The sequence below is a fragment of the Apium graveolens genome, chromosome 2 (genome assembly GCF_009905375.1).
Source record: "Apium graveolens cultivar Ventura chromosome 2, ASM990537v1, whole genome shotgun sequence".
Lineage (NCBI taxonomy): Eukaryota > Viridiplantae > Streptophyta > Magnoliopsida > Apiales > Apiaceae > Apium > Apium graveolens.
In genome coordinates this window covers 194,674,594-194,692,153 of record NC_133648.1, presented here as the reverse complement: position 1 = coordinate 194,692,153, position 17,560 = coordinate 194,674,594, and the positions used below count along the sequence as shown (strand labels likewise).

Sequence of the window (17,560 nt, the reverse complement as noted above, 5' to 3'; positions counted from 1 at the left end):
CTCAAGGAGAAGCCTCTTATAACCCTTAAAATAGGCTTCCTTAAGACCTTCCAGAAGAGCATGAAACTCATTTTCTCTCTGGTCCTCAAACCCTAGAGACCCCCCCTGTCATATGCAAGATAATTCCCAAAGAATCCCTAAAAACAGCCCCAATACCTGAATGCTGGCCATTAAGCAAAGCCTCATGAGAAAAGAAGCTATGCACATTGCATTTCACAATACCCTTGCTTGGCATAATCCATCTGGCATTCACATTAACATTCTCCTCCCCCATTTTCTCAGAAAAGAACTAAAACAAAAACCCTAAAAAGAAATACACTTTTTTTAACTGCATAAATTATATCTGAGAAGTGATTCTTAAGATACACATTTGCATGCAGTAACCCTCTTTAAATACTACAGCCAGGTGCATCCTCTATACTGCTATAATTACTGTACAGCCTCTAAGACTACTCCCTCAAGCAAACGTTTACACTTCCAAGGGGAATCAATAACTTTTCAGTATCCCCAAGCAAACCCCAACAATACCATAATAACACTACTCCCTAATAATTACGCATATTAAACCTATTAAAGGAAGAGAATCTACACTAATCTCTCTAAAAAATAAAAAATAAATTTAGTCCAATCAACCTTATTTAATAATCTCCAAAATATTTAAAAAAAACTCCTCTTTTTGCATGTCTATCTGCTAGACCATTCCAATTTCTGCTCACGTGCCTTAACTAAACATCCAGTCGAATTTCATTCCAAAGCTTCTTCTGTATTACCTCTAAATCCAACTGATTGGCCATCTTCATATTATTCGAGAATACTAGAATTTTACTTTTTTTCAAGATGTTGTCTTTCAAAATTTTAAATAGTACTTCTAATGCATAACATTCAACATCATATACATTACTTTTACTTGCAGGACTAGCAAAATGCAATAAAACTTCCCCTGACTTGGCTTGAATTACACCTCCAATACCAACTATAAACTTTCCATTACCCTCCTTCTTAATACTACCATCTATAAAAGCCACAACCTCAGCCTTATACTTATTAATCTTATCCCACCATGAATCTTTTTCACTTGCCACTATCACTCCCACTGGATTATGAAATCACCAATCAATTCTTTTCTTACTAACAACTCCTGTAGCAATACTCCACTCCAAAGCCCTTCTTTGAATCGAAGTGTAAACTTGCTTACAATCTGCACTTTTGATCTCAAAAACACAATAATTATTGTATAGCCAAATAGTCCATAGAGTGGCTATCAATATAGTGGACCAAGCTGCTTTGAGACTTGCTTCCTTAAATAAGTTCCTTGTTTTTCACATGGAATCCAAATCTTCAATGCTCACCCTAGTATTTAACCCCTACCAGCTTAGTACTAACCACCAAGTCTGTTTGGAAAAGATGCACTTCCAAAGCAAATGAACTTGGTTTTCCTGTTCCAATCCACACAATGCACACAACTTACAGTTACTAAAACTTTTAATTCTATTGGCTAACCACATCTTAGTAGGCATTATTTCTGAATGCACTTTCCAAATAAATATTTTAACAATCTCAGGAACTTTGCATTTCCACAAAAACTCCCGGGATCGTTATTTTTTCGAATCGAAGTTCTGACTTATATATTATTAATAAAATTAGTATATGTAAACCTAAATTTGTTATTTCTTTATTTATGTTATTATTAACCATTTAGTAAACTATAAAAGACTCCCTGAACTATTTTATAAAAATAATTTTTTCATGATAATTTGATTTCTATTAATTTATATTTACTCTAAATACTTATTTTTTGGGTGTTATCGCAATTTGAATAGAAATGGTTGAAAATATTATAATTCGAGAAAATGACCTTTTATATCATACAAAACACGTCTTTTGTTATGTTTTAATTAATTTTACAAACTAAACAAAATTTAAATAAAAAATAATAAATTTATTTGAAAATGCGTCTCTAGTTTGCGTTTATAGTTTAAATGCATTGTTATAATCATCTTTCGTTTATTAGGGCAAGTCCAATAGGTCTCTATATCATGTTCAATCTCAAAATATAGGGCATTTGATAAAAAAGGTTATTTCAACAATGTCCTAGTGATGCCTTATATCACTAGACAACTTATTTGAGACTTATTTTTAAGGTACATCTTCTCTTGTCCTAATTTATATTTTACAATAAATTTTTAAGAATACTCTCTTTCTCTCTATACTGTATATTATATTTTAACGATGAAATGAATCATAAATAATAAAATATTAAATTTATAGTAATAATAAGGCACATTGTTGGAGACGAATTAACTTAAACATGTCCTAAGTTACTAGGACATAATATTTTATATTATATTTTAGGCTTGAACTAGGACAATGTTGTAGGGCTGTCAAAAAATTCGAAAAATTCGATAATCGTCCTAAAAATTCGCATTTGTATCCGAAATAAAGCGGATATTTTCCGTATTCGAATCGAATCCGACGATTGCGGATACAGATATAGATATAGACGTATTCGTATCCGATAATATCTGAATCCGAATAAATATATTATATTTATATATAATTTAAAATTTATTATATTAAATTTATAGTTTGTGTGTGTGTGTATGTGTATATAAATACACACACATATATATATATATATTTAAATATATATTTATACAAATTTTATATAATTGTAAAAACAGTGTTGACATATATAAAAAAATCATTCGAGTTCAACAATTTAAAGATAACAAATATATTGAAAAGATAAATAAAAATTAATTTTTGAATAAATTAAATAGGATTAAATTGCTTTAAATCTTATTTTAATTTTTAAAAATGAAATTTTAATTTATGTTTCAATTTTTTTCAATTTTTAATATAAAAATAAAAAATCTGATTGAAAATCGGATTCAGATTCGGGTATTATCCGTATCTGGATAGTATCCGTCGGATCCGGATTCAGATATTATTCTTTAAATATATCCGGATTCGGAAACGGATACGGATACGAATTTTCGGATTCAAATTCGGATACGAATATAAATTAACATGTATCCGAATTATTCATTTGACAGCGCTATATTGTTAGAGTTGCTCTTAATGCAACTAAGGAAATGAATTTTAGTGTCATTTTTACAGGCCCAAATACCTGGTTCAACGGGGAAGTATTTTTTTTTTAAGTTTTAGATAAATGCATACTTGTATATTTATAAGTGATACCAAGTGACTTTTTCATAGCTATATTTTGAGTAATTTTTAATTCAAATAATGCATAGAGAGTAATACAGTACAGTAAAAGTTAAAACGCATGCTACAGTGTCACTCTTGGAGTATTCAGTCTCTTATTAAACTCTTAAATATAATATATATAATGTAATTTTTAGCAAGGACATTAATTTTCGTGTCAACCCCAACAATATCCTTTATTTGGTGTCCTAAATCTATATTATACTATTATAACCTACACATGATTTCGTTGGTTAACACCTTCCTTAAAAGTATGTTAATATTTTCCAAAATAAAGTTTAAACAAATATAATTCAACTACAAAAATTCAATATGTATCTAATATAACTACCATCTCTATTAATTATTATCCAATTTATTTCTAATCACACTCAACTTCTTTTATACCTCTTTTTAGGGAATCAAATACTTCCGATATTAATTTAATAATTCAAATTATAATCTATCTATACGATATTATTATAAACGAAACATGATTTCATTTGGTTGGTTGGTTAACACATTCGTAAAAAGTCTGTTAACAGTTTCCAAAATAAATTTTAAACAAATATAATTTAATTAAAAAAATGCAATCATGTATCTAATATAACTACGAACCCTATTAATTATTATCCAATTTAATTCTAATGGCACTCAACTTCTTTCTTACCTAAATCAAACACTCCCAATATTAATTTTAGTAATTCAAATTATAATCTATCTATAATATATATTATACTATTATAAGCAAAACATAGGATAATTTGGTTAGTTGGTTAACACCTTCCAAAAAATAGTAGCACCTTCTAAAAATACAAATTAAGATTTAAATGTTATTTTTTTTAAATCACAAATGTGACGTACATACATACAAACACTTCATTGTGATCACAACATAGTGTACTCTGAATCTTCTTGCATTCGAATAACCAACTAATGCTTATTTTAAATAATATAAGAAAAAAATATATAAACAATTTACATATTACTAATTATTTTAATAATATTAATTATTTTTAACAATTTATCCATATTATTAAACTATACTATTACAAGAAAAATATAACATAATTTAATTGGCTGCTTAACATTCCAAAAAAATATTAGCATCTTCTAAAAACACAAATTAAGATTTTATATAAATTTTATTTAACATAAAATACTCTCATTAATCTATACTATTATAATCAAAACATAGGATAATTTGGTTGGTTGGTTAAAACCTTCCAAAAAATAGCAGCACCTTCTAAAAACACAAATTAAGATTTTAATATATTTTTTTTAAATCACAAATGTGACGTGCATGCATACAAACAATTCGTTGTGATCACAACGTATCGTACTCCTTCTCTGAATCTTCTTGCATTCCAATAACCAACCGATGCTTATTTTAAATAATATAAGAAATAAATATATAAACAATTTACATATTACTAATTATTTTAATAATATTAATTATTTTTAACAATTTATCCATATTATTAAACTATACTATTACAAGCAAAATATAAGATAATTTAATTCGTTGCTTAACATTCCAAAAAAATATTAGCATCTTCTAAAAACACAAATTAAGATTTTATATAAATTTTATTTATAATTTAATTGGTTGCTTAACACCTTCCAAAAAAATATTAGCATCTTCTAAAAACACAAATTAAGATTTTATATAAATTTTATTTAACATAAAATATTCTCATTAATCTATACTATTATAAGCAAAATATAGGATAATTTGGTTGGTTAGTTAACACTTTCTAGTAATTCATTTTAAAAACATATATTAAGATTTTAATTTATTTTTTTTAAATCAAAAATGCAACGTACATACATACAAACACTTCATTGTGATCACAACATAGCGTACTCCTTCTCTGAATCTTCTTGCATTCCAATAACCAACCAACCGATGCTTATTTTAAATAATGTAATAAAAAAAATATAAACAATTTACATATTACTAATTATATTTTTAATAATATTAATTATTTTTAACAATTTATCCATATTATTAAACTATACTATTACAAGTAAAATATAAGATAATTTAATTGGTTGCTTAACATTCCAAAAAAAATATTAACATTTTCTAAAAACACAAATTAAGATTTTATATAAATTTTATTTATAATTCAATGGGTTGCTTAACATCTTCCAAAAAAATATTAGCATCTTCTAAAAACATAAATTAAGATTTTATATAAATTTTATTTATAATTTAATTGGTTGTTTAACACCTTCCAAAAAAATATTAACATCTTCTAAAAACACAAATTAAGATTTTATATAAATTTTATGTAACATAAAATACTCTCATTAATCTATACTATTATAAGTAAAACGTAGGATAATTTGGTTGGTTGGTTAACCCCTTCCAAAAAATAGTAGCACCTTATAAAAACACAAGTTAAGATTTTAATGTTATTTTCTTAAAATCACAAATGCCACGTACATACATATAAACACTTCATTGTGATCACAACACTCCTCCACTAAATCTTTTTGCATTCGAATAACCAACCGATGCTTATTTAAAAAAATATAAGAAAAAAAATATATAAACAATTTACATATTACTAATTATTTTAATAATATTAATTATTTTTAACAATCTATCCATATTATTAAATTATACTATTACAAGCAAAATATAAGATAATTTAATTAGTTGCTTAACACCTTCCAAAAAAATACTAGAATCTTCTAAAAACACAAATTAAGATTTTATATAAATTTAATTTAACATAAAATACTCTCATTAATAAATTAATATTCACAATCGATATTATACTATTACAACGAAATCATGTTTGGTTTTGCCGGTTGGTTAACGCTTTCCTAAAAATTATGTTAACATCTTCCAAAATAAAATTTAAATAAATAGTATAATTTAAATTAAAAAAAATTAAAACATGTATCCAATATAACTACAAACTCTATAAAAAATTGTTCAACTTAATTTCTAATCACATTCAACTTCTTTTTCTTATCTTCTTTGTAGGAACCAAATACTTCCAAAATTAATTCCTAACTTAAATTATAATATAACAAAATAATATAATTTACATACAAAATTATAGGAGGACTTTTTAAGATTTTAGCCCGTGCATCGCATGGGTTATAGGCTAGTATACTATGCTAAACAGGGTTTCATTTGGTTGGTTTGTTAATCTCTTCCTAAAAAGTATGTTAACACTTTTCAAAATAAATTTTAAACAAATATAATTTAATTAAAAAAATTCAATCATGTATCTAATATAACTACAACTCTATTAATTATTATCCAATTAAATTCTAATCACACTCAACTTCTTTCTTACCTCTTTTGTAGGGAATCAAACACTTCTAATATTAATTTTAGTAATTGAAATTATAATATAACAAAATAATTATTAAATCAAGAAAAAGTATAAGAAAAATAATATTAAAAAAATACCAAATCATCCAAATACACATACACCGTTGTTATTCAAGACTCTCGCTTTTTTCTAAGATAAGCGACCCATGGGTTGTAGCAGGGGTACTTTTTAAGATTTTAAATATCTAAATTTTAAATCATTCGATAATATAATACATACAAAATAATACATAAATATTTTAACTTAATTAATATCACTAATATATAATAATTATTTTTTATAATTTATTTTATAAAATAATAAAATTGTTAATGTTATAATCAGTCTCTGTATATATATATTATACTATTATAAACGAAACATAATTTCGTTTGATCGGGTGGTATACCTTCCTAAAAATATGTTTACACCATCCAAAACAAAGTTTCGGATTTTCCGGGTAACACCTTTCTAAAAAATATGTTAATATCTTCCAAAATAAAGTTTAAACATATATAATTTTATTAAATAAATTAAACCATGTATCTAATATAACTGTAAGCTCTATGAATTATTATCCAACTTAATTTATAACTGCAGTCAACTTCTTTCTTGCCTCTTTTATAGGAACAGACACTTTCAAAATTAATTTTAGTGATTCAAGTAATAATATAACAAAATAATTAATAAATGAAGAAAACAAAAATATTAAAAAAATAATACCAAATCATCCACATCTATTTATAATATAATATATTATTATAATCGTTCAAAACCAAAGTTTAAACAAATATAATTTTATTAAAAAAATTAAATCATGTATCCAATATAACTACAAACTCTATGAGTTATTAGCCAACTTAATTTCTAATCGCACTCCATTTCTTTCTAATCTATTTTGAAGGTAACTAAACACTTCCAAAATTAATTTTAGAAATTCAACTAATAATATAACCAAATAATTAATATTTCAAAAAATTAAAAAAATAATATTAAAAAAATAATACCAAATCATCCGCATACATCACTCATACTCAAGACTCGTACTTTTCTATAAGTTTTACGCACGACAATGCGACCTATAGGTTGTAGGTTGTAGTACGATGCTTTTTTAAAATTTTAACTATTTAAATTTTGGATTCTTCAATAATTTAATACATTAAAAATACTACCTAAATATTATACTATTATAAGCAAAACATGATTTTGTTCGGTCGATTGGTTAACACTTTCCTAAAAATTATGTTAAAACCTTGCAAAACAAAATTTTAACAAATATAATTTAATCAAAAAATAAAATCATATATTAAATATAAATAAAACTCTACTAATTAGTGTCCAACATAATATCTAATCATACTCAACTTCAATCTTACTTTTTTTGTGGAAACCAAAATTAACTTTAGCAATTCAAATTATAATATAACAAATTAATTAATAAATCAAGAAAATATTAAAAATATAAATCATCCACAAACAACACTGCTATTCTAGAATCTCACTTTACCATATTATTATAGGTGAAACATGGTTTCGTTTGTTTGGTTGTTTAACACCTTCCTACAAAATATGTTAACACATTCCAAAACAAAGTTTTAAAAATATAATGTAATTAAAAAAATTATATCATTTATCTAATGTAACTAGAAACTCAAAGAATTAATATCACACTTAATTTCTAGTCTCTACTCAATTTTTTTTACCTCTTTTATAGGGAAACAAATATTACCAAAATTAATTTTAGAAACAAATTATAATATAACAAAATAGTTAATAGATCAAGAAAAAAATAAAAAATCAATATTAAAAAACATTAATACCAAATCATCCACATACATCACTGACTCCTACTTTTCTATACGATGTGCACCTAAAAAATATGTTAACACATTTCTAAACAAAATTTTAAAAAAATATACTTTAATGAAAAAAATTAAATCATGAATCTAATATAACTACAAACTCATTGAATTATATTCCAACTTAATTTTTAATTGCACTCAACTTTTTTTTACCTTTTTGTAGGGAAACAAACACTTTCAAAAATAATTTAAGAAATTTAAATTATAATAAAATAAAATAGTTAATAAATCAAGAAAAAAAATTTAAAAATCAATATTAAAAAAAATACCAAATCATCCGCAAACATCACTATTATTCAAGACTCGTACTTTTCTATACACTCACACGGCGAATCGACCTATAGGTTGCAGGCTGTAGTACAATGATTTTTTAAAATTTTAAGTATTTAAATTTTGAATCTTTAAATAATATAATACATATAAAATAATACGTAAATATTATTCTGTTAAAAGTGAAACATGATTTCGTTTGGTCGGTTGGTTAGTATGTTAAAACCTTGCAAAACAAAATTTAAACAAATATAATTTAGTTAAAAAATAAAATTATATATCTAATATAACTCAAAATATATTAATTTTTATCCAACTTAATTTCTAATCGCACTCAACTTCAATCTTACCTTTTTTGTAGGAACAAAAAACTACCAAAATTAATTTTAATAATTTAGATTATAATATAATAAAAAAATTTAAAAAATTAAAAAATATCAAAAAATCCATAGTAAAAAAACACCAAATCATCCGTAAACACTCCTACTATTCAAGAGAGTAGTAGGAGGACTTTTTAGAATTTTAACTATCTAAATTTTAAATTCTTCAATACTATAACACATACAAAATAATATGTAAATATTTTAATTTCACTAATCTTAATAACATTTAATTATGGGTTTATATAATTTATTTTTATAAAATATTAAAATTATAAATATTATAAGTAGTCTGTGCATCGCACATGTTATAGACTAGTTATATTTTATTCATATTTTAAGTTGTGCATGACAAATATTTTTAAATGAAACATGTTATGTGAATATTTATTAATAAAAAAAGTTAAGAGCTAATAGGAGTTTGTTGGAGCTTAATTTATTGGATATTCTTTTTATATTTTGATTTAAGAGTTTGTTTGAAGAGTATATTAAAGAAGGCAAAGGAAAAATAATTCAAATTCAGAAACTGAAAAAAATCTATACTGTATTATAATAGACGAAATATTAAAAGTTTGGTAGTCGGTCGATCAGTACTTGGTGAAATTACTTAACTACCATGACTTAATTATTTCAATTCTAATTATTGGGTCGATCAATTCTAATTATTAAATCGATCAATTCTAATTTCAATTGATATTAAGTCAACTTTCTCTATTGCTTTACCAATTTCAATTCTATTTTATATCGAACTCTATATCATTATAATTTATTAAATTCAACTTATTCTACCAATTTATATTTTAATCATAACGAGTTCTATATTATTCTAATTTATTATTTTGAGTTAAATTAATAAGCAAACTAAATATAATTATTAAGATTTAGTTGATATGTCATGTGAATCGGGTTAAGATAAAATAATAACACTATCATTCCTCCTAAGAATATTATACAAATGAACTTGGATAAACAAAATAATATATTTTATTTATCCAGGATAAAAAATACGTTATACAAATGATTCAGACTAACACAAAACTAAAATAAAAATAAAATTCGACAAAAAAAAATATATACTAATTATTCAGTCTAAAACAAAATTATCATATCGATCCACACTTAAAAAAATTAAACTAAAAATAATTAGTCTGATTTGGTTGGTGTATTGGGCATCGGGTTAAAATACAATAATGTAAAATACTGATACAAAGATAAATCAAATTAATATTAGATTAAGTATAATTCGTATCCTATTGATATGAACTAAAAATCAAATTTTAATTAAAACATAAACATTATTTTTTTAAAAAATACACGTAGAATTATCAATAAAACTATATCATTCAATCAATAATATTGTCTTTTTCACATATCTTTTATATAATTACTGTTAATCGATTAAGTAATCAGCATGCTAAAATATTATTTTTTACGGCCGCAACATAATGAAGACATTATATTTTTACCTTCAATAAAATAATAATTTCGTTATAGTAACATTTCCCTCCTTATCAATGCTATCGCTTTAAATAAGTTTAAATGTTCTAAAAAATTATGAACATATACGTGTACTAATATAATTATTATGAAGTCATATAATTTAAAATTTAAAATAAACAAAATTTAAAATTGAATTCATAATTTTTAAAAATATTATATAATATTAAAAAAATTCGTAGAACCCGTGGATCGCGCGGGTTTTAAACTACTAACATTAAAAGAACTCGCCAAGTACACAACCAAGCGTTGTTTTGTGCTACATTTCTTCTTCTTGTCCTGTGTTCGCAGAGAGAGAGAGAGAGAGAGAGATGGGGATACGAGATGTTCTTGTTCGTTCTCATAGCATCCTCAAATCGATACGACGACAACCACCTACTTACAAGCTTTGTATATCTTCTTTCTCCACTGGTAACTGACCCTCCTTCCCTCATCTCACCTTCTTTCTTTTTCTATTTCATTTCTCAATTATTAATCCCTAAAACCCTAGCTCTATATTTCTTTAATTAAACATATAATCAATCTCCTGCTATTTCATTTGGTTATGTTGAATTAAATATATCTCTAAAATTCAACAGACTTGCATCCTCAATTTTCTAGCGATCTCATTAATATAATGGAGCATAAATTATCTGCCATTCAGCACCGCAGTTCTTATCTCCAGGGCCTCGTTAGTCAGGTAACAATAACTTACACCCCCCTCCCCCCTTATATATCGAGTTTTGTATGCCTCAAATTGCTCATGCTCATTACTAACTGTTAAATATATGATCCTATTGGGGCCTTCCTCTATCACCTTAAGGTTTTAGATGAGTTGGTTACTCAACATGGTATCAGACCTTAGGCTGGCGGGAGAACTAAGGTTCGATTCCCAGCCACCCCCAATATTCTCACAATTTATTGTTTCCAAACTATCGGTAGCATCATTCTTTGTATGTATGTATGTATTTTACGGTCTTTTATGTCATTACACGTGGTTGTCGTGTCATGTTTACTTAACTCGGTGTTTAATTAAAGACAGCCAGAAGCCTCACCACACGAGTGTATAAAGGCTAACAAGGAACTTCGCAAACTCAGCGCCTCAATGGATCTCATTAATGAGTTGAGGGCTAAACAGAAGGTATGTTTACTGCCTTACTCCTGCTTCAATTGAATTAACTCGTGTGTAATATGGTTTCCGATTAAGCTTTGTTTGCGTCTCATTTACAATGAATCATTTTTTTTTCTTTGTTTCCCACACTGTTTATTGTAGATATGTTATTTGCTAATATTATCTTCATTTTAACTGCTTTAATTTTTATAGACAGACGTGACTGGTGTGCAGATGAAATTAATTACCAAAAAACTTTCAATCTTATAAGAGAATAAAGAAATTAGCTTAGCAGCCCTAATACGCCGAAACGTCTTATTCTGGCCAACTTACCTGTTGGAGTCATAAATTGCATAAGACAAGACACACTGTATTTTTTATTAAAAAGAGCTCTTCCGTATGATAAAGGAAAATGAGTGTCTAGGTTCGTTGGAGAACCCAACGTTTGTACATCCTTCTCCTATGTTGATAATTTTACAATCAAGTGATAAGAATATAGATGAGTAAGTGTGTGATATATATAATCAGTGGATAAAACTAATAATTACTAAAAAAAATTATGTAACTAGCACATTTAAATATAATGTAATTAAGACCAGTGTCTACTGTTTCAGTATACAGAAGCAACTATTTAACTGTCATAATTAAGACCAGTCTCTACTGTTACAGTATACAGAAGCAACTATTTAACTGTCATAATTAAGACCAGTGTGTATTTCCAACAAAGGGCCGGTCAATGGTTGAGCTCTTAAATTTATATGAATGGACAGACCTGTTATTTCCATAATTTCTTTGTATTCTTTTAGTTAAGTTTTTTCTTTAATCCAACTTTACTATTTCTTCAGTTTTTTTTATATATTTGTCAGAGGACTGTAGTCTTATTGATGCAGGACAGATTTGTAGAAAGATGAATTACAATATAAAAGCAAGAGCAAAAGATAAAAGGAATGAATTATACGAATCCCAAGAATAATTAATCAATATTATTCCCGAGAAAAAAAGTATAATCAAAGCTAAGTAATATGTGGGGGCTTATAATGCTTATATAGGAATAGAAACCCTAATAATTAACCTAACGGACTAAGGCCCGTAACAATTAGGCTTTATTATAAATAACCTATTTAATTCATAAACTACTAGCCCCACATAAAACACAAACAAATAATTTTAATCCTCTCTATTTTAAATACATATAAACTCATTATTAACATATATAAACATTTTCCCCTCCCGTTCCTCATCACTTATCAGGATCTTAATAAGATTTGCAAGCGAGTCAACTCCCTCTTCCAACTAGTTGGTAACCCAATGCTTTTGTTTTCTAATTTACAGGTAATCATATATTTACAATCTCGCCTTATTGTTGAAAGTATGTGTCATTAGTTTATAACATTAGTTCACACTCGTCACTCATCTTTTGCTTTAGGCAGTTCTTGTCATTACTGTATAACTATATTTATGTTTGTATATTGTTTTGTAGGAAATTGAAGATTTGAAGACGCTAAGAGGTGAATGTCAAGAAGATAAAGCTATGCAGGACATGGTGGTCGAAGAACTCAGTCAGTCTTTGGAAGAAGAGAAAAGACTGCAAAATGTTCTCTTAATGTCATTATTGCCCAAGGATGATGCTGATGAACGTGACTGTATCTTGGAAGTGAGGGCAGGTTAGAAATATATCTGGAATTATGTTACTGTTTTGTAACTATGCTCTTGGGCCGCGAGCTGCAGTTGGCAAGTTGTAATGATTTCTTATTTGTCACAGGAACGGGAGGGGAAGAAGCTTCCTTGTTTGCAATGGATATATTTAAAATGTGAGACTATTAACTTATACTGTTGATTGTTTCCACTGATATCATCATCACTCTTTTGTTTAAGTTACTTTCAGTATTGGTTAAATTACTCAGGTATGAACGATACTCGCAAAAGAGTGGTTGGAAGTTTGAAGTTGTAGATATTACAGACTCTGATCTCAAGGGTTTTAAGGTACATTTTAGATTCTAATACAATTACCTTTTACACCCTGCTAAGTTCAATCTTTTCTTTTTGTGTACATGATAAGGTTCCATTAGAATTCATATAATTACCTTCACCTTTGGATGCATCATGAGGCTCTCTAACATATAAACCTTTAACCAGGAAGCTAGTGCAGCCATTTCTGGAGCTGATGTCTATGGAAAACTCAAATTTGAAAGTGGAATCCACAGAGTGCAGGTTTCTTGCCCCCAACATCGAGCTTCTTTGCTGTTTTGACCCTCTCTACTCCCAACTTATCTTCTTTGCAAAATGCAGATTATATATATACGTATGTTTAGATAAAAACTTTTCAGCTGTTCTCTTGCAGCGAGTTCCAGTGACTGAAAAATCTGGACGCGTTCACACTAGCGCAGTATCAGTTGCTATCCTTCCTCAGGCTGATGAGGTTGCTTTATGCATATAATATATTAAGTTGGCATTTTCTATTATAGAACTTTACTATTTTCTTTTTTAAGTACTATGCTCTTGTAAAAGATCGCATCTTCAACAACGGTGTCTAGGCCACTCTTTGTTCTTACTGAATTTTTCTGGGAAATTAGTGTTACTTTAGGAAGACAATTTGATCCTATTCTATCTGCTTGCAGGTTGATGTACATTTGAAGACTGAAGACTTAAGAATGGATACATATAGATCTGGTGGTTCAGGTGGTCAGCATGCAAATACTACAAATAGTGCTGTTCGGATAACCCACATTCCGTCAGGGTTGGTGGTTGCGATTCAAGACGAGCGGTCCCAACATATGGTGAAGTTTTAAATATTGCAAGAGCCTCTAGCCCTTGTTGTTCTATACTCCTGCATAACTGATGCCCCTAACTACCTATTTAACTATCATAATTCATACCGTATGCAGTGCAAATGTTCTAGTTATATGTCATTCTGACTGCGAGGTGATATTATTATTTATTTATTACATACCATTTGCTTTTTTAGTCAAATATTATAAAAAATCGAGTTGAATAAAGAATCATGATATATATGAGGTTTTGTTTATATTTATTATCTGAAGCTGGGCTCTGATGATATGGAATGCTAAATAAAAAGCACCCACAAACATATCAACATACTTTCTATATAACCTAATTTGCTCTAACCCATCCAACATGGCCAGTGTAGTATTACTATAGATTAAGCTTGTCAAATAATGCACAGGTTTTTAGACTTTGCTTAGTTGCTTCGTTTGCATTCAGTGCCTCGATGGTTTTGTTGCTCTAATCTTTGTAGTCTAATGTAAAATGTTTTATTATATCTTCAGAATAAAGCCAAAGCACTCAAGGTACTGTGTGCAAAGCTATATGAGTTGGAGAGATCAAGAGTCTCTCTCAATCGGTCAAAACTTCGTATGGCGCAGGTATACAAGATTTTATATGCAGATGTGACTGCAACTTATATCCGCCCTTTTACAGTTGCCATTTAATACCAGAGAGCAGTTTACAGTCTTCAATTTTTTCTTTTGAATAGATTGGTAGTGGAGACAGATCTGAACGTATCCGTACATATAACTTCCCACAAGGACGTGTGACAGATCATCGTGTTGGGATCACACACCATTCCATTCAAGATGTAATGGAGGGAGAGAATTTGGATGTCTTCATTGACGCTCTTCTTTTACAACAAGAAATGAATGCTCTGGCATCTTTTGGCTCTACACAGTGATAGTAAACAAATATCATGTCTTTATTGTGGACATTTTTTAAAACCGATTTTTCACTTGTTATATGCCTAATCAATCATACGCATTTAGGAGTAGCTAGTTTTTTTTTTTTTTATTAAATAATTCATATAAGCCTGAAATTGTGTTGGACTTGAGCAACTAATAGTTGTAACTTATAAGTCTTGTAACATGGGCACAAACACAAGGCAGTTAGTTCCGGGCTGCTGGTGAACCAATAAGGGATCCGCAATGATTCATTGCGGAAGTCCACTTATAATCATTGCGGAAGCCAAGTGGACTTCCGCGATGATTCATTGCGGACTTCATCGCGGAAGTCCATCATTGTGGAAGCTATTTCCTTTTTTAATTATTTTAAAATAAAATAAATATATCATTCTTGTATTATATTTAAATTATGTTGTGAATATTAAATAATTCAATTATAATAAAATTAAGTATATCATAAATTAAATAAAAATATATATTACTGAATAATAAAATTATAATTCAAATAGACTCATTTCATATTTATTACTATTAGATTATTTCGAGAAATGTTTATTTGAGAAGGTTTTTGATTCGTAAACTCATGAGACCATGAGTTTATGAATCAAAAATCACGACGGGTACACGTTTCTCCAAATAATGTATAGTAATAATAATTAAATGAGTAATATTTAATAAAAATTATTAACATTGTATTATTTAATGAAATATATTTTTACTAAATTTATAAAAATACTTTTCGAAAGATATAAATGTGAACATAAGAAGCCCATTTTATAAATATTTAATTTATTATATTTGAATATATATATATATTTATATTTCAAATTTAAATATATAAATTTTTTTATTTTGAAAAAAATGATAGAATTTACACTCAAAGTACTTTATTCGTGGTTATGATGTGTTAAAATATTTTGATACATAATTGTATATTATTTTCTTCTAACCAGACTTTATATCATAAATAATTTATTCTAAAATTAATATTATATTTGTTAATTCTTTTTTATATTTTAGTGTATTTATTTTACCAAAATAGAAGGTCAAATCAACAATATTAATGTTCAAAATTTTTAAAAAATGATGTCAAAAATTTATATAAAATCAACAAGGGTTATCAAATTTATAATGAATTTAATTTTTCTTTATTTTTTCTGGGACACAAAAAAATTTATTTAAAAAAAATTCACTGCTTCCGCAATGATTCATTGCAGAAGTATATACTTCAATCATTGCGGAAGGAGGGAAATTTGCAATGATTTATTGCGGAAGGGGAGAATTTTTTTTTTAATTCGTGCGTCACTGTCGCGTTGGTTGGAAAATTGAATACTCCTTGCGCAATGATTCATTGCGGAAGCATTAAATGCAATTTCACCTACCTACTTCCGCAATGAATCATTGCGGAAGGAGCATTAAATGTATTCTTACCAACCTCCTTTTTCGAATTTTCAAATATAAATTACTTAAAAAATTTTAAAAAATTGAAAATAATATAAATTTGGTCAAAAAAATTACACTGCTTATTTTCTAAAAAAAAAATTGTACATTTTTTTTCTGGAATTATTTTAAAATATTTTTTATTTTTCCTTTTATCATTACTTACTCTAATTTTCATATTTAAATTACTTCAAAAAATCATAAAAATTAAAATTAATATAAATTTAGTCAAAAAAATCACAATATTTTTTTCTTAAAGTTTTTATTTTCCTACATTTTTTCTGAAATTTTTTAAAAACATTTTTATTTTTCTTTTTTTTTTATCGTAGGTAACCCGCAGCCGCTACCCTTCGGGTGCGCACTGGGTAAACCCTACGGGCTCACGCAATAGCCTGCAAACCACTTAAATTACTTTAAATTTTTATTTTTCCTTTTTGTATCACTTAATTCAAATTTTCAAATTTAATTACTTTAAAAAATCATAAAAAAATGAAAATAATATAAATTTACTTGTGAAAGGAAAAGAATAAGAAATTTCGCCTGTGTTAATCGCTTGAAATTGTGTCAGTTATATGTATTTTTGAGTTTTAATCAAATAAAAACTGTTAGCTAAATAAAATAAAATTTTTCAGTTTTCGTCTTCCGTAATAATTTATTGCGGAAGGACGCGGAAAGATTGGTTGACTTGAAATAAACCCCAACCAACCAACCAATATTGGGGAAGGGGACCCCAAACACAATGCTTGCTATAGAGCAAGTTCATGCTTAATTTTGCTTACATCTC

The 17,560-nt window shown here is 27.0% G+C and overlaps 1 protein-coding gene across 1 annotated transcript; it reads left to right on the top strand.

The window, feature by feature from the left end:
• The first annotated feature begins 10,788 nt into the window (after positions 1 to 10,788).
• On the top strand, positions 10,789 to 15,513 carry LOC141708037 (peptide chain release factor 1, mitochondrial). Its single transcript, XM_074511513.1, has 11 exons — positions 10,789 to 10,965; positions 11,133 to 11,233; positions 11,576 to 11,674; positions 13,125 to 13,308; positions 13,407 to 13,455; positions 13,549 to 13,627; positions 13,781 to 13,855; positions 13,986 to 14,063; positions 14,263 to 14,421; positions 14,932 to 15,027; positions 15,138 to 15,513. Exons 1-11 carry the CDS (start codon positions 10,866 to 10,868, stop codon positions 15,330 to 15,332), a joined length of 1,215 nt encoding a protein of 404 aa, XP_074367614.1. The 5' UTR covers positions 10,789 to 10,865; the 3' UTR covers positions 15,333 to 15,513.
• Positions 15,514 to 17,560: the final 2,047 nt, after the last annotated feature.